The following is a 24,595-nucleotide window of genomic DNA, read 5'->3' on the forward strand; positions in this document are numbered from 1 at the left end:
GGCCAAAGGAGCTGCTATCCGTGCCTGATGATAACATGTCCACCGCTCTGTTGGAATTATATCCCATAGTGATAGCTGGTATTCTGTGGGGCAAACAATGGTCTAGAAAACAAATTTTGTTTTTTTTGTGACAATGAGGCAACGGTTAATATTATTAACAAAGGTTGATCATCAGTTCCGTTTATCAACAGATTCGTCAGGCGCCTTACATGGTTATCTGTCATGGATAACTTCTTTTTTTCGAGCTGTTCACATTCCAGGCTTAAATAATCAAATTGCTGATTCTCTTTCTCGATTTGAATTTCAGAAATTCCACCGCCTGTGTCCAGGTTCAGCATCAGCCAGCTTTGGTCTGCCCTCCTTTTCAGCCAAACAGTAATAGATTAGACATGACCCTTCAATCTTATTTACATTCAGCAGCCAAGTACATGCGCAGTGGTTTAGCAACTTCAACATTAAAAATGTACGACACTGCTTGGTCTCATTTTAGTTCTTTCTGTGCCACCTTCTCTGTAAATATACTTCCTGTCAATTGTTTCATATGTTAGTGCTTTTATAGTCCACTGTTTTGAGTCCCGTAAAATGCAGCCTTCATCCATCAAAAGTATGATCGCCGGCATCCAATTCCACCTGCGCTGCTTGGATCCGTCCACCATCAGCTTGCTTCGAAAATTCATCAATTCGTCTCCTGCTTAATGGACTTAAAAAAGAGAAACCTAAAGGCAATGATCACGTCTCCCCCTCACACTTCCACTTTTGAAAAAATTAATATCACGTCTGAGAGAGGGATGCTTTGGGATTTATTCTGATATGATGTTAGAATCTGTTTTGCTTATGGCTTTCTATGGCTTTCTTAGAGGGTGGCGAGTTTTCAACACGCTCAGATTCCTTCAATCCGTCACATGACCTCACAATATCTGATGTTTCAATTTTTTCTCACCACTTCACCATATTTCTAAAGCACTCAAAAACTGATAGGAACAGGGAAGGATCTTTTGTTTATGTTTCTGAAAATAACTCTGCTTTTTGTCCTCTGTCGTCTATGTTGGCTTATCTGAGGAGTCGTCCACAAGCTCATCTGGAGGACCCATTATTTACAACGGAGGAGGGAAAGCCTATGTCCAGAGCCTGGTTTGCATCCCGTTTCCGTCTGCTGTGTCAATACTGCGGGCTTCCCCCAGAGTGTTATTCGGCTCATTCATTGCGCATAGGTGCTGCTACAACTGCAGCTTCCTCTACTCCCGTTTCTACCCTTAAAGCTATTGGAAGATGGTCTTCAGCAGCTTATGAACGGTACCTCCGGTCAGATACTCGAGCCATCCTTGAGGCTCAGAAAGCTATGAGTGATGCTTGTGATCGGTAGTTGAAAAAATATTGCTTCAGTAACTATTGGGCTTATTTAATTACAGCTTCATTCCTCTTGCTAGCTTCACGTTGATCTATTGGCTTATTCTTTTTTACTAAATAAGATTGGCTTTTTGAAAGCTCATTTTGATCCTCTTTGGCTCTTCACTTAGCAGGAAGAGCCAGGGATGATTGCCTGGTATGGTCTGTTTGGGGGGGAATTTATTTGCTGCTTTCCCAGTTTAAATGGGAGATTGTCCCCAGAAGCTGCTGCTGTTCCCTGACTAACTTTCATGGAGCTCATGAAAAGGATGGGTAACTCAGAACAGAGCCATACCGCCAAATGTAACTTAAACAATCATGCAAAAAAAAATATGAATATTGACTAAAAGAATTGTCTATGGTATTTTTTGACTCAAGTGGTCCTGACTGAAATATAGCTTTAAGAGTCAGTTCAGGCAGGCCGCGTAGTCAAGCTCCGCTATCAGCTGATACCCAGACCTAACAGCTGATCCGGTTGCTAAGCACTCAATTGGTCCCTTTCAAACAGGGCGCCCTATTTAAATGCATTCTCAGTCTGCTGCTTGGCTGCTTCCACTGCACTGCTTGCAACCCACCTCCTCCCCTAACTCCTCCTTAACTTTCGTTTAACTTAATCAGTGACATTCTGTTTTCATTGATGCATGCTCTGTTCTCAATGGGGAAATTATTTGCTGCTTTCCCAGTTTAAATGGGAGATTGTCCCCAGAAGCTGCTGCTGTTCCCTGACTAACTTTCATGGAGCTCATTAAAAGGATGGGTAACTCAGAACAGAGCCATACCGCCAAATGTAACTTAAACAATCATGCAAATAAAAATATGAATATTGACTAAAAGAATTGTCTATGGTATTTTTTGACTCAAGTGGTCCTGACTGAAATATCTTTAGCACATTTTGTCAACTTGGATAGTTTATAAATTTAATTTGGTCGGGATGAAATATATAACGGAGTATCATCGGCATAGCAGAGGAAACTAATTTCATGTTTTCTTATAATGTTGCCAAGTGGCAGCATGTATATAAATAACAGAGGGCCTAACACAGATCCTTGCGGCACCCCATAATTTACTGATGTTTTTCACCATTTAAGTAGACACAATGGTAACGGTCTGTACATAGTGAATTCTTATTGGTTTTATTTGTGCTATTGAACTTGTTTTTGGTTCACTTTTAGCAGTTTGTATTGTTTGTTGGTTTATGATATACGTGTTTTTATTTGTTGAGTGTTACCACTATTGTGTTTTTTATGTCGAGTATTGATGTCACAGCTTTCAAAGACATATCTCAGTAGTTGCTTGACTATTGTGAAAGATCCATCCACAACGTTATGAATATGAAGTTCTTGATTAATCTTCACAATTAATTAATGTTAAAATAAAATCTTCATGTTCATGCTAAGAATAGTTTGACTATCTTAAAGTCAAGCAATTAGTTTATTTCATATTCTAGCTTGTCATCATTTTAACAAATGTTTGGATTTGTCACACTTCTGACATGACTAGATCAGAAATTTGAATATGAATATGCAAGATCAAAGAGCCCAAACAAATGAGATCACCAATCACATTATGGTGACTTCAAAATAATTACAGTAGTAAACAACTAAATTTCTCACAGTGGCAGTTAAAGACAACTTTATAATGTGAATTTACAGTAAAACAAGAGCAGTAAATTATAAATTACTGTGATGTTAGCATAATTCTGCTGTTCATTCACAGTCATTTGTTAGAAAATGACCCAGCATGTAATGATTTCAGAGTAAATTTCTGACTTCTGACTCAGTAATTTATTTTTAAATAATACTCTTTAATCCTGTAAATTCCTGGCAATTTTTTTTACAGTGGATTACACATTATTCACACAACGGTAGTAAATTATTCTTAATTTACTGAATCTCCCCAATTCTTCTTTATTCTCTTTTAAATTTTCCTTTCTATACTGTGTATCATTGCATTTAGCTCCCTCAGTACCACGATTGAGATGAGACCATTGAGCAAGGCACCGAACGCCCAACTGCTCCCTGGGCACCGAATCAATATGGCTGCCCACTGCTTCGGGTAAGTGTTCACTACTGTGTGTGTGTGCACTTGGATGGGTTAAATGCAGAGTACAAACCCACTGCAGTACTTACATTAAGCCCAGTTTGGTAAACCCTGGTGTAAGGTAGTGTTTAATGCACTTTATCAAGTTACTTCACTCACTCACTTATATATGTGAAACTTTTTGTGTTAATGATATCTGGTGATGTTTAGTGTGTGTTGCTTATGTCTTCATCAAATCCAGTGACCTTAAGTAATTGTTGGTTCTGGGTGTATGTGTCATTGTTGTTTTCATGTTTATTAAGGGTTGTTCATTTAATGCAGGGAAACATTTTTGTTAGCCAAACCCCTTTGAAATTAAATATGTACTTGAAATATCTCTAAAAAAGTTCACGTTTATAGTTTGATATTGCTTAATGGTCACATTTGTCAAGCATTTTTTAACAACTCATAAACCTGTTGCAGTACTTACATTAAGCCCAGTTTGGTAAACCCTGGTTTAATGTAATGTTTAATGCACTTTATGACGTTGATATAAAAAAAAAAAATGGGATGTATTTTCTGTCTGTTTGCTTTTTTATATCAATTTGGTATGTTTAATGGTAAGTTTAAAACAAGCTAGATAAAAAGTAATCTAAAAAGTAGTCAGAATACATTACCTAAAATGAATAACCTATATTATTTTACTAATTACAGTTTTAATCATGTAAACTATAATCAGTAATGGACTACCATTTGGAAAACATCTGCCCAGCTTTGTTTGCAGCTACCAGTTCATCGGTTCGTTCAAATGATTAATTTCAATTAACTGATTCAAAAACAGAATTGCTTTCCTTTCATCACACAACAGTATTTGCAAAAATCCCAACATGTCATTTACCTGAAATAAATATTTAGTGAAATACATCCTGTTTTATTACTGAATTTTCAGTTTATTGTTTTTAAGTGTTATTAGCTGTATTTAGTGTAAATTTATGTGTTTAAGCTGCTGACTGTTTTTTGCCAGAAAAATATAATTTGATATATAACAATGGTTTATGTTTATCCAGGTCTGACCTTGATAAATGTGTGGTGGTCCAACACCTGTCAGCGTGTGTGATCGAGGTCTCTCTCCTCTCAGAGGACCGACACCTGTGTGCTCAGGTGATTCTGAGAGGGATGACATCACTTCCCCTCTGAGCTCATCCAGGTCGTGTTCAGAGAAGGACCGATCTCTCTTCAGAGGTGTAGGAGAGCTCTCCACTCGCCTGATATCCATGCCATCTGGGGAGTCCTCATCCCACCAGCAAAACAGAGGCAATAAATACAACTGAAAAATGAAGTCAGGGACATCTACCGAGCCAGCTTGTAAAACTCTGATTTGAATCAGAAGGCAAAGTGTAATCCTTAAAGTCAACTTAAAGTCTTTAAATTTGGGAAATCATCTCCAAGACCATTGTTGCAGTAGTAAGATCACAGAAGTAATGCTGACTGAACTGAAATCTCTCACCTCAAATATGTTCATCTCCTCCATTTCTGCCAGTGTTGGAGCTTTTAGAAGAACACGTATGCGAGACTGTGGGCGGGACCCTGCTCCTGTGGCTGAAAGGTCAAGGCAGGAAGTTGATTTGATGTCACATTGGCAGGTGTGTGCCAGACAGGGTAATGAGCCAAATGCTGAAGAGAGACAAAACATTCCTGTGAGTAATTTAACACACAACAAGAAAGCTAGAGAGCTTCAGAAGTTATGGAGGACCGATACTGTTTTTAACATAGTGTTTCGCTGTAGCATGTGATTAACATACATCTCTTTGAACTGGACAGCTCCACAGGTCTGAGTTTGTGATCTTGTCTGATCTCAGCCAGGACTCGATCATGGAGCGTCTGCTGCCGCTGGGGAGGAGGAGGCAGGCTGCGTTCAGATACCTGCAGACGTCAGGACAGTCTTTAAACCAAACGGTATACACATTTTGGGAGAAACTGTATTCACTGATGGTTTACCTCTCTTTCTTTCTCTTCTTTTGACAATCTAGGATCATTTTACTAAAGCAATGCAGCAGCTAGTGATACATCATAGGTAAAAAAAAAAAAAAATAGCATGTGATGCAGTGTACTTGTACATACATGTTGTTACGTTGTACTTACATTTTAGATACATGCATTTAATCACATCTGTAATTAAATACTTATTAAATATATAAACAGTAGTTAAAGACACTTACAAAATGGTATATAAAATGGGACCAAATCAACATTCAAAGATTCCTAGAATTACAGATAATCATGAAGATAGATCAGGCAATCAGTTTATCGTAATGCTATGGCGAGAAGAACAAAAATATGTCATGCTAATGAAGCAGTTTGAATGTAATCAAGCAATCAGATAAGTCACTGTTACCATGAAAACAGAATTCACAGCACAAGAACTTCTCCTATGGAGAACTGTGATTAGCATAATCGAATCAGTGTCCTTATATTATCTTTTCACTACTTTTACATATTTGTATATATGTGGACACTTGTAATAATGACATTATAGTCATACTGTACCAAAGACTTGCTCAGCAAGAAAAAAAAAAATTAGAGGGAACATTTGTTAGAAGTCCTGGTTGCTATAGAAACAGTCAGCATTCTGGAGACATACACTTAGTACTGTGCATACTTTTTTAACATTATTTGAGCAAAAGAAACAACATTTATGAGACAGTTGTTGTCAGATTTCATTGGTGATTTCAAATATGAAATTTAATGGTAATCTTGGTGAACAGTTTTGGAGAATTTGATGTTTCCCCATTCAAAGAGATAGATGCTGCACTTGCATCCCCTTGAGGCATTTCAAAGATGGCCACCGAGTGAAATGACTTGCCTTAAAGGGACTGTTTTTTATTTAATCACATTCATTCACAATGCTTTATTTATGGTATAAGCCGTTCACTGCCTCAAGTACTCAAGATTTCACTATAGTATATAGGATATTTTAAATATACTTTTTTTAATCAAATCACAGTTTATAATGTTATGATCTCAAAGTTGGTTAGTTTATTACATGGAATAGAATTGTGTTGTGTGGAGTGGAACGATGCATGAGATTTCACAATGGACAGTGTTAGTGCAACGCCACAAATATAGAAACCCAACAACAAACAAACTATCCTGCTGCTTGTTGTGGTTGTAACTGGTAAATTTATATGAAAGTGATTGTATTCATGTTGTGTATAAGGCTGTGTCTGGTTAGGACATGGTGTTACTGCAGATTAATTATAAGATATTGTGAGCAACTAACTGGTTTAAGAGGGGGTCTTGATCTGATAAAGTCCAAGATCAGCTCATGAGCATTTCGTTTCACACACGTGGGAATATTTCCATCTACCTGCAGAAGAAAAAGAGGCACAGAGGCATGGTATTATAGTTATTATCATATTTAAAGACAATGGCTAATCACTGTCATGCTGCATCAACTGAAAAGTCTTTCCAAAGCCATAATCTCACACATATAGTCGACTTACCGGGGTTAAGATGAGATTAAGTGGGGGATAAACCACTCAGAATGTACTTACTACAGCAATCTCAGTGCCATTTCAGTGTCTTCAGCACAAGTGTAGTTAAATTACACTCACCACAACTCTGCGTAGTTTATATTTGCGTGAGCGAATGTCTTGCATGAGCATCTCAAAGGGCGTGAGGCTGAACTCTGTGGGCAGAGGGTTAAAGGGCTGCTCCTCCACCTTCTTTAGCTTCACACCCTGCCTCAACTCCTTCATCAGCTGCACCCACAGACGAGCCTACATACACACACACACGGTCTCCATCATTACATTGGATTATACAGCTGGAGATCACAAGACAAATATGAGTAATTGAAACTACTATGTCAACTACAGCTCTAATAAGCACGCCTTTTACCCAGTCAGTGTGTTGAAGAGCGTCAAGCTCAGTGGAGGAATTGTCCTCCTGCGGTTCCTCCGTCCTGATCTTCTTCAGCATCTACAGGAAAATATCAGATATTTATCAGATCAGAATCTTAAATTCTCACACAAACTGTTTAATATGGTGTTTTACGCAACATAAAAGTGGGACTTTTCCCCCTAACTGGCTAAGATGGTGATGGGGATTCCAGCTCTTTTTAGTATCCGGATCATTTTGCTCAGTTCAGCAAAAAGAACCGGCTCTTTCGGCTCCCAAACAGATCTTTATTTAGTACCACTTCTGGCTTTTATAATTCAGCCAAATTTGTCAATGTTTTGACCTATGTCTGGGTCAAATTTGAACATTTTAACTAAACTATTTATTTGGAACAATTCTAATAATGAAAACAGATTTGATGTTTGCACAAAATTAAATAAATTATTCAAAGTAATTAAACTTAATCATTAAAAAAAATAAAAAAATTCAAAACTATAAAATGCAGTGTAATATTCAGTTTTGTTCACTCACACTATAATTCAGATTTACACAATTTAAATTAAAATAATTTTTTCATATTTCTGGCTTCATAAACCTTTCTGAAATACCATACTTTTACATAATTTGTTGGTATAAAAACCTTATTTATGTAAAAATATAAAACACTATTACAGAACGTTATTACCCAGATTGCACAGGTAGGTCTACTAAAGAGCGCTTGATCTTGGAAACATCTGCTGTGTAGAAACATCTGATAAACATCTTAGAAAAAGCAGATTTACATACATTATAAATCATAAACATCTTCAAGACATTTTCTAAACATTGATTTAACATCTGATATAAAATGTCTCAGAGACACATTGCAGATGTGCAGACACTCTAAAAAATACATCTTGCAGATGTAAATGCAGACATGAAATAGATGCGATGTTAGTGTATGTGCTGTCAGGGTAGTGAACTATCCAAAACACAAACTAACATAAATAAATCAAACTCTAAATGTAACATGGTGTGCCATATAACAGATACAAACTAAATTACAGTGTGCAAAACAGAAGTATCCAATACAGTTAATACATCCAAAGTTGTATCGTTATATCTATTAACCCTGTCACATTGTGCACATGTGTTGAATCTGTTGGGAATCATCACACATCAAAGCAACATAAGCAAAGTCCCTTTGACATAAGTCAGTACATGAAGTGTGCGTGGCTAACAAGCAGTGTGGCAAAAATCATCACATTAGTTTGTCTTGTATTATGAAAGTAAAAAAAAAAAAAGCTGTCTTTTAAAACGCCCCTCAGATGGGAGCTGACTTCCCTGATATCATTCACTTAAAGGAGCCAGCTCATAGAGCCAACTTGTTCGCAAAAACAACACATCACTAGGCTAAGAGCAAATCCTGCCCTGGTGTTGATTCTAAAGGTTTTATTCTAAAGGTTTACTAACCCATAAAAGCTATCCTTAATCTTAGTATAGTCATGCAATATAAACAAAAAGATCCATGCTGTCTGGGCACAAATTACACCGTCCATACTCCCTGTCAGTGGATCTCTACTGGCTGGTATCACTACAATACACATCAAGAGGCCACCTAACAAAATCAAATATATTTAATTTACCCATGTTAAAACACCTCTGATTTGTTTAGAAGCTCCTAAACTGCTCCTTTTGGTTTCATTATGAATATAAAGCTCAAAACTAAGTTTCTGAGTCAAAAACACTCCATTATTTAAAGAGATACTCCACCCCAAAATGAAAATTTTGTCATTAATCACTTACCCCCATGTTGTTCCAAACTCGTATGCTCCGTTCGTCTTCTGAACACAATTTAAGATATTTTGGATGAAAACCTGGAGACTGTCCCATAGACTGCCAAATAAATAACAGTGTCAAGGTCCATAAAAGGTATGAAAGTCGTTGTCAAAATACTCCATCTGCCATCAGACGTGCAATCTGGGTTATATGAAGCGACGGGAACACTTTTTGTAAGCGAAGAAAACAAAAATAATGACTTTATTCAATAATTCCTTTGTCAACGGTCTCCTCTGTGTCTCTCCATATCACAGTTTCATCCGCGCCACAAGGATGCACTGTTTCTACATGTATTTAGCTTTGATTTGAAATAAAACAGCGCATCCTTGTGGCGTGGATCTCTTGTGGAACGGAGCTTTCATGGGTTTGGAACAACATGGGGTTAAGTGATTAATGACAAAATTTTCATTTTGGGGTGGATTATCCCTTTAAAAATATAAAAGATAATTGAATATAAATACATATTCAGATTGTAATTTAAAATAAAACATGGAAATTTGAATACATTTAAATACATCAATGTTTAGAATAAAATATATATGTTTATAGTATACTTTTCCAGAGTTGTGCTAATAAGATGCAGGCAAAAGTCGACATGAAATAGAAAAATGACACATTTTACTTGTTTCTTGATATATGTTCCTAGTTTTATTGTGATTATAGTCTAAGTTAATGACATCTACCTGTGTCGATCCCCCTGTTTGCTGACAGAAGACAAGACCTATTCCAACAACAACCATAGACATCCTATCCTCTAGTCCTGTGAATTTGCTCCTGTCAATTTTCCAAGATGGCCATCCAATTGAAGGAATTTTTCAATCTTTCCTATAGGGTACCATGGAGTGATGATACCATGGAGAGTCCAGTGCAGGCTCCAGCCCTTTACAAGAGCCCATAACCCAATCTCGTCCTAGGGCACAGCCAAGTGTCTGCTATCATCTTAGAGATATGCACTGAGACTGAAACAGACACTGGTTACTCTCTCTGTTATGGCGATGGCCGTAATGTGTGTTTGGGCCGCACACTGCTCTCCTACTCCTACTGAAGTGGAGGTTGTTTCCAAGTCTTCTGTATGTCCAGAGACAACCATGGAGGTCATTTCTCACTTTTTTGTCTATCCTGATATGAGCATGGAGGTTGTTTCCAAGTTTTGGGTCTGTCCAGATATGACCAAGAAGGTAATTCCCAAAGTTCCTGTTTGGGTACTCTTTTCTTTAGACAAGCGTAAAACTGTGGCATATGGATAGGTACTGTTCTGTTTGAAACTTGTGTGGATACAAGCACGCGGCTTTTCCTACTCACATCATATGCTGCTGATGTAAATGTATAAATACATATTCAAATTGTAATTTAAAATAAAACATGGAAATTTGGATACATTTAAATACATCAATGTTTAGAATAAAATATATATGTTTATAGTATACTTTTCCAGAGTTGTGCTAATAAGATGCAGGCAAAAGTCGACATGAAATAGAAAAAAATACACATTTTACTTTCTTTATATATGTTCCTAGTTTTATTGTGATTACTTTTTGATGCACGTTATTCCAGGTCATAATATTTCATTAAAATCTAATAAATTATTTTGTCTCAAAAAAATCGTTTCTCACTATTGGTAAACCATCTTATGGTGTATATATCACAGTGAGCTAATGGGTAAATTATCAACAGCTGGAGGTAATGAAATAATAATCAGTGCAAGGGGTGATGGGAACTGAAGTCCAGAACAAAACAAACAATGATACAGAAGGGTGCCCTCTGGTGACTGTCTTGGGTACACCATCCGCTATCTGTGACATATTTATTCTTAAAATCAAACACTGAAATTTATATAAAAATCATTGGTTTCTAAATGGCTCTTGAATTTTGATGTTTACTTGCTCAGACTAGCCAACAATTCACTGCACATTGTGGTCTGCATAAATCATGTTCTCCTGTTCTCTGCCAGGATCACCAGTCACTTGCCTGTCACCTCACTAGTAATCGTGCCTGTCACTTCTGCGCACTATGTTTCCCAGAATCCCTCCTGGCTCCCACCTGCTCACATTCCACAATCACCACACCTGTTTACCATTAGCCTCATCAGTTGGTTTTCATAAGCCAGCACCAAACACACACATTGCCTGGTCTTGTCTTTGCATAGAACTCCTTCCTTCATTGAGATGATGCTACTCACCTTTGTTGTCCACTACTGTGAATCAACTTAACTAGCTACCTACCTATGCTACTTACCTGCTTCGAATCTCTCTCTCTCAGTCATCATCTGCTTCCATCTTCTGTGATTTGGCACTGAGCCCCTCCTCACCTGCAATACAAGGAAAGTTAAGACCGTTATTATCAAGTTTACGTTGGACTATTGCATTCTGAACAACCACTCACCTGCTTTACCACTTGTCTTCTGGTTCTACTAACAAAGTCTGTTTAAGTTAATGACATCTACCTGTGTCAATGCTCCTGTTTGCTGACAGAAGACAAGACCTATTCCAACAACAACCATAGACATCCTATCCTCTAGTCCTGTGAATTTGCTCCTGTCAATTTTTTAAGATGGCCATCCAATTGAAGATTGATGAGGAATTTTTCAATCTTTTCTATAGCGTACCATGGAGTGATGATACCATGGAGAGTCCAGTGCAGGCTCCAGCCCTTGACCAAAACCCATTGCCCAATCTCGTCCTAGGGCACAGCCAAGTGTCTGCTATCATCTTAGAGATATGCACTGAGACTGAAACAGACACTGGTTACTCTCTCTGTTATGGCGATGGCCGTAATGTGTGTTTGGGCCGCACACTGCTCTCCTACTCCTATTGAAGTGGAGGTTGTTTCCAAGTCTTCTGTGTGTCCAGAGACAGCCATGGAGGTCATTTCTCACTTTTTGGTCCATCCTGATACGATCAAGAAGGTTGTTTACAAGTTTTGGGTCTGTCCAGATATGACCAAGAAGGTAATTCCTGAAGTTCTTGTTTGACATCCACTCCATGTTCCCTCATCATCTCTCAGCTGACCCTACCTTCGGCCTTAAGTCAGCCAGCTCTCCTGTTGGCCGTCAGCTGGCATTCCAAATTGTCTGTCTGAGATCCTCAGTTCCACCATGGGGACCTCATGCCCTGTCAGCTCCACCTGCTCCGTCCGTGTGGTCCTCGATCTTGACAACCCTGCCCGGGTTTCCTGCTCCAACGGGTTCATCGTGGTGGTTCTCAACTCTGCCTGATCTTCTGAAGGAGTCTTTCTTCCCGTCTACTCTGCCATGATCTCCTGAGCTACCTGCTCCGCTATGGTTTCCTGGGTTTACTTGCTGTCCTTGAGATTCTCTCACCTGCCTGTAGATTCCTATTCACATGCCTGCCAACCAGAGTATGTGAGTGGAGCGGAGTGGGAGCGGGGCGCAGAGTGGAGCGGTGTGATTTTGACTGGAGCGAGGAGCAGAGTTTTAAAAAGTCAGTGCGTCGTGGTTTTCACTCACTCCAAGAGCGCTCCATCACAAGTAATATAACTGCATATTTAGCAAGAATTCACACATTCACATATTAAGCTATAGCTTGATACAGATGGATCTCTCAAATCAGAAGGCTATAATGATGGCAATAGCCGAGCGGGAAGTTATAGGCCAGTTCTCGAGGAGATTGTCTGTTCCTTTTACTGAATATTTTCGGGTTAAAGCATGATTTAAACAGGTACAGCACATTCACATGCAATCGCTTTTGCAATAATGCATTCAAACAAATGTAATCTTACGGTGCTACTTCATCTGTATCTGATTTTGTATGAGCAGAAATCTGTAAGAAATGCATCGATCTGTAGATAAAATAACTAATGAAAATGTGCTGTTATTTTCATCACAAACAAAATTTGCACAGCAGAAAGCAGCAATTATACCTTTTAATGCTGACAACCATGTTATTTATTTGGCATGTGATAGGAAAAAAGTTTTCACACAATAGCTTAAGCCACTTTGAAACTCTCCTGTTATTTTATTTATTTTATTCTTTATTTTAATATAGGCTACATTATGAACATAACATTTCAAACATACTGAAATACTTTAGCCACGGAACGAAGGCGGAGTATGTTTCTGGTATCAGTGAGCGCGGAGCGGAGCGGGAAATTGTGAACCCGGAGCGAAGCTGGAGCGGAGTGATTATTAAATGCTCTGAGCGCTGAGGGGAAATTGTTGCTGCTCCACTCCACTCACATACTCTGCTGCCAACTGACACAGCTCCAGGACACCTGCCCTCCCGCCCTAGCTGGCTATATTCTGTCATGCGCAAGGCCGCGCCTTCTGGAAGGGGGGAGTACTGTCAGGTACTGTCAGGATCAACAGTCACATTCCACAGTCACATCAACAGTCAACAGTCACATTCCTGTCACTTCTGCGCATTTTGTTTCCCAGAACCCATCCTGGCTCACACCTTCTCACATTCTACAATCACCATACCGGTCTACCATTAGCCTCATCAGTTGGTCTTCATAAGCCAGCACTAAACACACACGCATCATCTGGTCTTGTCTTTCACCAATATGGTTTGTGACTAATGCTGCCTTCATGTGCTATCAGAATTATCGTAAATACAAGTTTCCTAATCGGAAGTTAAACGCCTTTCAAGTTGTATTTACTACTGGGAAATTCAGAAATAATTTTGATACCAGAGTTTCCGAGTTGGGTGGGTCATAATCTTTAAACATGGTGGAGGGGGCAACCATTGCTGCTGTCAATGCTGTTTGATCGAAATTCCAGAATTGACAGCAAACTGCATGTGTAGCGCAGTGAATGTTTATCATAGTCAACCAATGGGATGCTACAATAAATCACTCTTTCTGCAAAACCTTAAACAAGTTCAGGCAGTTTAGACACTGTTTGCAGATCTTATGCACTCGTTTTGCAAGACTCAAAAAACATTCTCACTCAGTAATCACAATTTGCAACGTGATAAACTTGTGATGCAAAACCCTAAACGCAATAAAGCAAACGTTAAGCCCAACTGCAACACGGTTGTCATCATTTACACAATAATTCAAAACAGTCATTTCAGATGAAATCAGAGCTACTATGATAGACCACGTTCTTGTGTGTGGCATGACAGAAGCAGGACAAAGAGTTCAACCTAATTTGAGCAGATTCTGTGTGGCCACCATAATCAGTTGGAAAATTCAAAAGAAGAGTGGAAGAGAATCTTGTGTAGAATTGCAAGACTACCAGGTTAGAGTGGAAGAACTGGCCTCTGGTAACATAAACGTGCTGTCTTGAAAAGGCTGTATCCACCACACCAGAGGGTTTTTTTCCCCGTTGCCTGCCTGCGACAGATGAAGTCCTCTGATTCTTTTTTACACACACACACACACACACACACACACACACACACACACACACACACACATATATATATATATATATATATATATATACACATACGTGTGTGTAAGTAACTTTTTTTGGGGGTATATTCTCTAAAGTTTTTTGAGAAAGTGAGTGATGGTTTCAAGAAATGTTTCAGCAATTCAGAAAAACTGTAACTAGCTACCTACCTATGCTATCTACCTGCTATGAATCTCACTCAGTCATCATCTGCTTCCATCTTCTGTGATTCTGGTTGTACCAATAAAGTCATTTTGAGTTAATGACGTTTACCTGTGTCGATCCTCCTGGGGTGTATTCCAGAAAGTGGGTTTTGTTAACCCCTGAAAACGGAAACTCAGTGTTTTCAGTTCCAATAAAAGTCTAAACTAAACCTCTCGGTAAGTTACCATAGTAACTTACTCTGTGAACCTAACCTGGTTGGGAGCAGGTTTTCGTCTGTAAACCCAGAGTTTCTTTATGTCTCCTCCACCTTTTTTAAGTGAAAAAGTGAAAGTGAAAGTGAAAGTGAAAAAAAAAAGTGACAGTGAAAGTGACGTGACATACAGCCAAGTATGGTGACCCATACTCAGAATTCGTGCTATGCATTTAACCCATCCAAAGTGCACACACACAGCTGTGAACACACACCCAAATAAATACAAATAAAAAAAAAAACCTTATCTCATGATGCATTTTCTATAAGAAAAAATATATACGATATTTAGTTTTGTTTCCTGGGGTAAAAAAGTAAAATTAATTGCCAGTGGGGTCAGAAATAATTAAATAATCTTAATGAAAATGGAAACAAGATTATTTTTCGCAATGGACCACTTTCATTTTCAGTATGCAGACACGGTAAATGTGACAAAAATGTCATGTCTATTATAAGGGATCCTGTAGATGAGGAGGCTGCATTCATTTGCAGGGAGTTACATTTACATCAGAAGAGGATTTAATTTAAGTTGATTTGATTTATTTATTTTGCCATATCCACATGCATATTTATTCAAACTGTACCATTTTTAAATGACGTTCCTCACCTCTTTGGCATCTCTTATCCTGCTGAGGAAGGTCCGCAGCTCAAGGGTCTCCAGAAAAAGTGCTCGACACACAGCCTGGTAGTGCTCGGGTGCCAGCGCTGGATTTGCCAGTCTGCGGGCACAAAGCGCCATCACCTGATGAATAGTATGATTGCCATGCACTGTGCTTTCTTCCTCCTCTTCATCCTCATCTTGGCCACTGTAGCCTTCGTCTTTAGCTGCATTACTGCCGCAGTGTTTGCTTTCGCTGCTGTCCTGACCACCGACCATAAACTCAATGAGCTGCTCGAGCTGAGGGCTCAGTTCCCGCTCCTCGCTGTCATCCAGTCCCCAGTCCAGAGCACGGTAGATCGCCACACCCATTGACTGAACCAGCTGCACACACGTATGATGAGGAGATTGGGTGTGTTATGGGATGGAGAGTTCAAAAATGTACCATAATACCACAATAGTCTCATTACAGTCTCACCTTTTCATCAGCAGCAGAAATATGGTTTGTAGTACAGTCATCTAGGGGAAAAAATAAAATAAGCAGCAGAAAATTGACACTTATATTCCTAGACTTTTCTTTCTAACCCAACTGATGTAATCAGGGCCATAGCTGGGATTTGCAGGGCCCTTGTGCAGGTTGTAGGGCCCTGTTTGAAATTCTTTAATTTGTATGTTCGTTCTATTTATTTATTTGTGCTATTTACACAATGTTCAAGTTTTTTCAAGTTTGTAGGTGTCCAGGTACAGAAACCAAATAATTAAATGTAAAATAGCACTGCACAGTCTTCACTGTAAAAATTAAATATACAGTCAAATCAAAATGTATTCAGACACCTTCAACATTTCTCACATTATCACAGTTTATTTGCTATAGTTTAGAAAATGGTAATAAAATAGGACAAGAACTCTGAGTTAAACAGTGTGAAAACAAATTCATCTTGATAATGTCAGATAACTTTGAAAGAAAGGTATGTAATGGATTACAATCAACCAAAAATTCAGACAACTGTTAGTATGACAATATTTACACAACTATCAAAACTTTGTTGACCAATTACCAAGCAATGCTTAATTTTGTTCAGTCTGTGGTGTAAAGAGGTTGCATTAGCAATTAGACAATAGACAATGCATCCAATATAATGAGAAACATCTGTTTACTTTCACTATAGACATAACCGACAGTTTTTTCAGGGATACTCTCCGAATTTGGTGTTTAAGTGCTTTGAGACGCATCTCTCTGTGTGTGCCCTGTGCTGTGTTCAGCAGTAGCTGAAGTGGGCTCTTTCACATCTTTTTTTGTTTGCATGTTTAAACTGTGATTTGTATTTGTTTGTTTAGGTGCAAGAGGACGCGAAAGAGCGCTCGGTTCGGTGTTGCTGTCTGTAAGAAGCATCTCTCTGCGTGTGCACCGAACACGAGGCGCGAGTACTTGAGTTTTTATTTTTATTTTTTTTTGTTGATTTAGGTTCTTTTGGATGCTTTGATTTGGTTTTTCTTTGTAATGTGTTTGAATGATAAGCTTTTGTGACAACGCGCAGCAGTGGCACATCAACTGTCCTGAGCGTCTTTTTAGGCTGTCTTTTTTAGCCAATTCTATAGAAGTTAATTCAGCTTTAACAAGGATTTTAATGACAGATCAACTGTGAGCTCTTACTTCAGTGCAGTGTTTCAGCAAACACTGTGCTTCATACATTCAGTTCAACAGCATTAAAGAGGGCAAATTTTATGTACTTTGCATATTTGGTCAAAGTGTCTCTACAGAACTCTTTAACTTTTTGTGGTAAAGATATTTAATTGAAGATGAGGCCTGCTAGTCAGTGCTTGGGTTCTCACTCCATCTGTGAGGCAACTGACTGTACATTTTCTCCAGTTACAACTCAGCAATTCAGTGTTGTTGGCATAATGGATAATAGATCTGCTGAGGATCACGTATGCTCTCTTCAGTCTGCAATCTCCTTCCCTAGCAAACGTGACTCAAACGCAGAGATAAATAACCCAAGCATAGTTTTAGGTTTTAAACAAGATTCCAGAAACATGCAAGACAAAAAAAAAATAGTTTAAAAATTATCAACAGGAGAACTCAGAAAAGTCTGTTACATCAAATAATGTAGGACAAACACAGGGAGAACACAAGGGCACAAGGAGCTAAAGTCGGCATAAATAGTCTTTTCTCTCTTGAGAAAACGACCACTCAAATAAAAAAAAAATGTAAAAAAAAAAAATGTGCACAGAATTTATTTATAATAAAAAAATTGCAATATTCTTGTTAAAAAACAATAATTGTTAGTTTTGATTTCATTGTGAATTTAACAAATTAAAAACTTCCAAACAAATAAATAAATAACAATAACCATAGAACAAAACAACAATCTAGAATAACATTGCACTTTTACATGTACAAATGTATCTGTATTTGGAATTTATATATATAATTTTGTGTGTGTGTGTGTGTGTGTGTGTGTGTGTGTGTGTGTGTGTGTGTGTGTGTGTGTGTGTGTGTGTGAAATGTACTGGTCAAATCAGTAATTTGCTACAATTATACATTGATATCAGTTTTGTCTAACTGAATGCTATTGTTTATCATACTGAGCCTTTTAAAAGCAGATTTCAACAGTAGGTAAAGTTAATGAAACTTATCAAAACTTTAAAAAGTCTAAATGACATTCAGGCAAGTTCCATAAATATATTCCAAGCTTGACTGTTGATTTGTAAAATTGTGATTCCTATGTCATTACTATGACAGTGCATTTTCCAATTTAGCTGTCATATCATAAACATTCCAAGTCATAAAAATTTGTTGATTTGTATGTATGTATGTCTGAGAGATTTTGACCGTTAAACGGATCATTTTGCATGTGATGGCGCAAACAATGACAGAATGTTTAAAAGTGAAGAGTATGACGATTTCACTGGGAATAAACTCAGTTTTCAGATCAGGAAGCCATGTGCATTTAGTTATTGTGCAAACTGTAAAAAAACTGTACTTATCTTTTCCAAACAAAAAAGTAGTTGTGCTCAAGTGAAATTATTTTTCATATCTATGTTGTCATTAAAAAATCCTATCAAAATACAATGTAAAAGACAAATGTTAGAGCTGGGGTGCCCCAACTTGGTCCTTTAGAGTTTAGCTTCAATTTGCCTCAACACACTTGCCTGGAAGTTTCAAGTAGGACTAGTAAGAGCTTGATTAGCTGGTTCATGTGTGTTTGATTGGGGTTGAAGCTAAACTCTTAAGGACACCTGGCCTCCAGGACCAGTGTGGGCACCCCTGCGTTAGAGCATCCTTTGTCTATCCTCCTCTGCCTCACTTCCAAAACAGTGAATCCACGCACGTGTCAGCATGTTTTGTAAAGAGCATAGCGTGAGGGTTAAGCCTACAAATACACACTGCAGCACCCTCTGCTGCTACATTTTGTGAGGCCAATGCAGAAATATTCTAGAGTAGAACGACAGGCAAGTTTTACCGCTGTTTACAACACATTGTATCGCAAATTCAATTCAAAAACAGTGTTTACAAAGAAGACAAAAGCTTCGGCAAAAAACAACACGAGACACCCATGTAATCAATAAACACAGAGCAAATCATAATGCATCAACGTTGAAGAAACTGCTTCAGGAATCAAAAATATAAACTTAACGCCATTGCCCACTAAACTTACATGATCATCACGCATGCATTTAAGTGCTGACTCGGTATTGGATAAATATAAAACGCGTGACTTATTTATTTTTAAAATGCGGAATTTTTATTTGTTATATCTCAATGGAGGACGTGCATCTACCATAATTTTGGGGTAGAATAGAAACGGAATGCGTGTCAAATTAAATATACCGGGACGAAAAAACAAACAAATTTAACCTGATTTCTTCTTGAGTCTGTTGAAGAAGTTTCGTTAAATGTATGTCAAGGCCTTACCGCTGCTGTCCAGATGTGCCGTGACTCTCCCGTCCCTGTGCAGTATTATTGATGACGGATCTCGGATCAGAAACTCTTCGCCAGGCTGCGTGTGCGGGCGCGGCGCTCTCAGCTCTCTGCAGCACTGAAAACACACTGCCCAAGCCTGCTCCTCATTGATGGGCTGCTCGTAAGACTTCAGCACCTCCTCCAGGGACAGTTCCCTGATCTCACCTCTCTCCGCGGGAGCAGATACCCTTGAGTCTCCGTCCTTACCGCTTCTGTTCGCTGATCTGGCCATGACGAAGCCGAGCTCTGGCCTACAGTTTCCTCGAAATCCACTTGAATCTGTCTGGGAACGGAATGATGATCCTGCTGTTCATTCCGGGAAGCGTCTGCAATAACGTCAGTCAGTGATGGGCAGAGGAGCGGAGGCGGGAGGGCATCTCTGATGGCGCAAATGTAGCAAAAGAGAGAGAAAGAAGAGAGAGAGAGAAACAAACTTCATAACCTACATTGCCTAGTGTATGTATGTTGTATGATGAATCTTTCGCATCGGTCAAGTCTCCTTCATCATGTCTGGATGGGTGTCATATCCTGCATCCTCTGCAAAGTGCTCTTTGAGCTCCTCCCACATACTGGACCAATGAAACAGATGAGCTGAACTTGCAGGGGAACTAGTTGGGATACATTAATAACCGAAGGCGGCAAAGAATGCAAAATTATTCAGGCACGTTCTGGTTGAAATCAGGGTGCGGGTGCGTCTTGAATGTCGAACATTGTTGAGGCTGTATCTGTTTGAAAATGGCAATTGATCAATCAATCAATCAATTAAAATAATGTATTTTTAAATATATTTAATATGAGACTACGAAGAAATATAACGTTGTATAAAAAATATACAGTTATATAACAATCTCTTTTTTATAAAAAGGGAGGGGGGTAGCTGTTGTTTATTTCAAAACAAGTTGTAATTGCAAACAAATATTTAAAAACAAATACATAAACATATAACAATAACTAAAATCAAACGTAAATTTTGCCTTTTACCTTTACCTGTAAAGCTTTATTTTTAAATAGGCAAGTTACAACTACTGCTGTCACCTCAGGAGGGTGGTGTTGGCTCATGTTTGATTTATGCATTTTTAATTTTCTTGTTTTTACCTTTGTACTTGATGATAATAATAAAACCTCAAATCTGTTGTAAACTTATTTTGTAACTTGTAGGCCTACACTCTGAAAAATAAAGGTTCCAAAATGGGGTTTCTCAGTGATGTTTTTTGTGTGAGTTTTTTAGGGTTATTATTTTTATTGTGAAGATTTTTATTGTGAGGAAAGTTTATTTATATAGCACACTTCATACACAGTGGTAAATCAAAGTGCTTTACATAAAAGGACTGAAATAATCACAACAACAATACCAAATAATAAAATTGTAAAATGATTTTGCACATTTGGTCCAACTTTCTCTACAGAGCCCCTTAACTTTGTGTGGTAGAGATATTTCATTGATGATGAGGCCTGCTAGTCTGTACTTGGGCTCTCAGCCCATCTGTGAAGCAACTGACTGTACATTTTCCAATAATTATAATTTTAAAGTTGGTTTAAAATGAATGAACAGATGAGGATACATAAAATACAGTGCAATCATTCGGATGTAGCACAGTGCTCACAACTAAACAGATGTGTTTTGAGTCTAGTTTTAAATGTAGCTACTGTTTTATAGATTTCATAAATTAAAATCATTCGGATGTAGCACAGTGCTCACAACTAAACCACTAAGAGTTCTCCTAAATAGCAGCAAAGCAAAGAGTTTTCTCTTAAAACCAACAGAGCCCCGTACAAGGCCACGCACGATTCTACAGAGCCCCTTAACTTGGGTGGTACTTAATATAAATTGATGAGAGGCATCAAATTAGTTTGTAAACTTGGGTTAAGTTTTCTCTTAAAACCACAAAGCTGCTGGGACAAACTTTTACTAAGGAATAGAGAGAAGTCTTAAACTAAGAGTAAGGGGCGGGGTTGATGTCAGCTTGTTTGCTGATTATTCTCTGTAGTGATTTTTGTTTATTGATTTATTTATTTTAGTGTTTTGGATTAAGGTTTAAGGTTTAAAATTTTGAATGTTTTAAATTTTGATTTTAGATTTTAGGTTGAGTGTTAATTGTTAATAATTTATGTGTTCAGCTAATTGTCAGCCTCTTACATGCTTCTCATAATTAGTTAATATGCATATAAACAGCCTTTTAATTAATAGAGTAGATCATGGCTGATAGTAAGACATGCAAACATAAAAGAAAACCAAGCTGGATGCAACAGCTGTTACTTCTTGCCCAACTGGTTAATGAAAACAAGGACGTAATCAAAGGAAAATTTAGAGTTGAGATAACCTGCAAAACCGAACGTGATAACTTCAAATATTTATAAAATCTTTACCCTAATAAGGATCTCTACAAATTTTTGCAACTACGACATTTTCTGGAATCACTTCTAAAGGACGAGAGAATACGAGAGAATAGATCTCTTTGACATAGAAAAACAACTGTACTCTTCATTTTCTCTTAAAAATAAGATTTCTGTTTTTTACGCCATGTTGTCTAATGTCAGTTCCTCCTCCTTATCCTTTGAAACTAGTATGGGAAAAAGATTTTGGAACTAATCTAAGTGACGAGGATTGGGTTTCGGCCTGTTCTAGCATCTACTTTAGAGACGCATCAATATCAAACCATGAGCAAAGCTTCAAGTTCATTTACAGGACTTATTTAACGCCGGTTCGCCTCCACAAGATCTTTCCTAATGCTTCCCAACTGTGTTTCAAATGTAAGTCTAATATTGGTACGGTCATGCATGTGTTTTGGGACTGTGGTATGATCAAGAATTACTGGAAAGAGATACATAAAGCTGTTCAGAAGATTATTGGTAAATCTTTTGCTTTATCCCAAAGTATCTATCTCTTGAACTGTAAAGCTGAATTACATCTCAACCACTATCAAGAATGTGTGTTACATTTTTGTACCTTTTTGGCAAGAAAATGCATACTTTTGTTGTGGTCCACTCGTCATGTCCCTTCCGTCAATATGTGGTTGAGTCAAGTTGCCACATATTTACCTTTAGAAAAACTAACCTGTGATTTACACCGGAAGTCTAATGACTTTTGGCGTGTTTGGTCCCCTCTTTGGAATTTCCTTGAGAAAGTATGTTGATTGTCTTTATTTCTTGATTTTTGTTTGGACTGGTGCTATTGCCCTTCATTCAACCCTTGAACTATTATTGTATAACTGTATGATGGACTGTATGATGGATGACTGTGTATACTACTATGGGACACCTGTACCACGGTTTTGTTACTGTACAACTATAAACACATAATAAATAAAAAAATTAAGGAAAAAAAATAAATAAATAAATAAATAAAATAAAATCTTTACGTTCAGAGGCAGATTGCCGGCAACAGCCATTTTAGGATAGATTGTGGCAAGGTCTTAGTGACTTAGGAGTCCTTCTTCACTACTCCTAACCTTTCACAGATTTAGGAGCTAGTTTTAGCACTAAATGCTTTGTGAAATACTTTTAGATAAAAAATTTAGGAGTCCTAAATTTAGGACTGAAACTCCCATTATTTTTTAGATTTTCTCCTAAATTGGCCATTTATGAGTTACTTTTAGCCCTAAGATGGTTTGTGAATATGGGCCCTGATCTCTTCTGGAAGCTGGTTCCAGCTGTGGGTGGCATTATAGCTCAGCGCTATTAGCTAAACGACTCCCCTTGATCTGAGTGAATCCTTGGTATTTCTAACTGACTTGATCCTAATGATGTGAGTGGCCTGTTAGGTTTGTTTTCAGTGACAATATCTGCAATGCACTGGGGTCCTAGGCCATTGAGTGATTAATAAACAAGTAATAATACTTTAAAATCAGGAAAATGAGGAGACAAAGGAGAATCCAGAATAAACACAGACTTTATTTCTCACCTAGACATGGGGATCGACGTACAATACTGAACAGCGAACTCAAAACAGGAAACCATTAGATACAGAACTTGAGGAGGGACACAATAAGGAACACCTGAAAGCAATGACAAAATGAACATTGGAAACACCTGGGACACATAAACCTAATCAGGGAACTGGAACAGGAAGAACCAAATAAAGGCATGCGGAAACATAGAAAGCAGAACACACACAAAACATGGAACGGAGTCTGACATAAGGAAGTTAAAGGAAGTTGCTGATGCAGTGATGATCTCTTTGCTAATTCTGTCAGGACATGCATGAATGCTGTTGTTAGTAAGCAGTTCTCTGCAAGAGATTTGAGTTAAATTTGTTTCTATGATTTTGCTTAATTCAGTTCATTTTATTTTAAAAAATAATCTTTTTTAGTTGACTCAAATGAAATAAGTTCGCATTATAAACATTAGATTATAAACATAAATGTCAGTTGGCCAATTTAAGGCGGTCAGTTTCTACAAAAGTTTTAGTGCATTACAGTAACAGTGTAAAGTAAGTAAATAACTGTAAATTTGAATTCTTTAAAATTAATTGTAATTCTGAAATATTGTTATATGTGCTGTGAGGTAATTTTTTGCTACATTGTGTTTTGTAGTGACAATTTTTGATAAATTGTAATTTACTTTTGCCATCAGTTGCTTTGAAATCAGACATGGTAACTGCTTTCTGAAATTGTGGTCGGATATTCCGACCTCTGTGCAGCGTGAGGATGTGTTGATCGCCTCTCTGATATTATTGATCTGCAGAAAAGAAGGAAGCAAACCCGCTGCATTTGCTGGTGGCGAGCATTTCACTGGGAATCTGACTTGGGGGTTTATTAGTCTCTCAGCAGTAGCAAAAAGAGTGTGAGTGTTGTTCAACTTGTGAGTGTTGAGTGTGAGTGTTGTTTATAAGGTTTGAGCAAAAGGTCTGTCTAGCTGTGCCCAGTTCAACACTGAAAGCATGAAGGCTGTCTTTATAGATGTTTAGCACATTTTAAGTTTTGTCTTCCGCCACATGCGCTCAGATTTTCTACATTCTTTTCTGTAGTGCTGTTGAGTTTCTCCGAGGAGCTTTTTGTTTGCCAGTCTTCTTCCTGACAGATATCAATAACATTCTTAATAACTTTTGAGTTAAAGGAATTGTCACGATCTCTAGCTGGAGTGTCCATGAGCTCCTCTAGAGGGCACTCCATCCCGAACCTTTGCCACTTTCAAGGACTC

At 38.0% G+C, this 24,595-nt stretch overlaps 1 protein-coding gene across 2 annotated transcripts in view; it reads right to left on the reverse strand.

The window, feature by feature from the left end:
• The window catches only part of spire2 (spire-type actin nucleation factor 2), a 32,521-nt gene extending 12,532 nt beyond the window's left edge, over positions 1-19,989 (reverse strand). The window contains exons 1-9 of one of the 2 annotated variants that reach the window (XM_019105055.2): positions 19,409-19,989; positions 15,971-16,011; positions 15,502-15,876; positions 7,306-7,386; positions 7,020-7,184; positions 6,686-6,772; positions 5,208-5,328; positions 4,913-5,079; positions 4,507-4,702 (exon numbers count right to left, since the gene is read on the reverse strand). In XM_019105055.2, coding sequence (XP_018960600.1) covers positions 4,507-4,702; positions 4,913-5,079; positions 5,208-5,328; positions 6,686-6,772; positions 7,020-7,184; positions 7,306-7,386; positions 15,502-15,876; positions 15,971-16,011; positions 19,409-19,688 — 1,513 coding nt within the window. In that variant the 5' untranslated portion in view covers positions 19,689-19,989. Of the gene's footprint in view, positions 1-4,479; positions 4,703-4,912; positions 5,080-5,207; positions 5,329-6,685; positions 6,773-7,019; positions 7,185-7,305; positions 7,387-15,501; positions 15,877-15,970; positions 16,012-19,408 lie in introns of both variants that reach the window. The other variant, XM_019105054.2, reaches the window with a different exon arrangement.
• Positions 19,990-24,595: the final 4,606 nt, after the last annotated feature.

This window comes from Cyprinus carpio, chromosome A25, assembly GCF_018340385.1.
Source record: "Cyprinus carpio isolate SPL01 chromosome A25, ASM1834038v1, whole genome shotgun sequence".
Taxonomy (NCBI): Eukaryota; Metazoa; Chordata; class Actinopteri; order Cypriniformes; family Cyprinidae; genus Cyprinus; species Cyprinus carpio.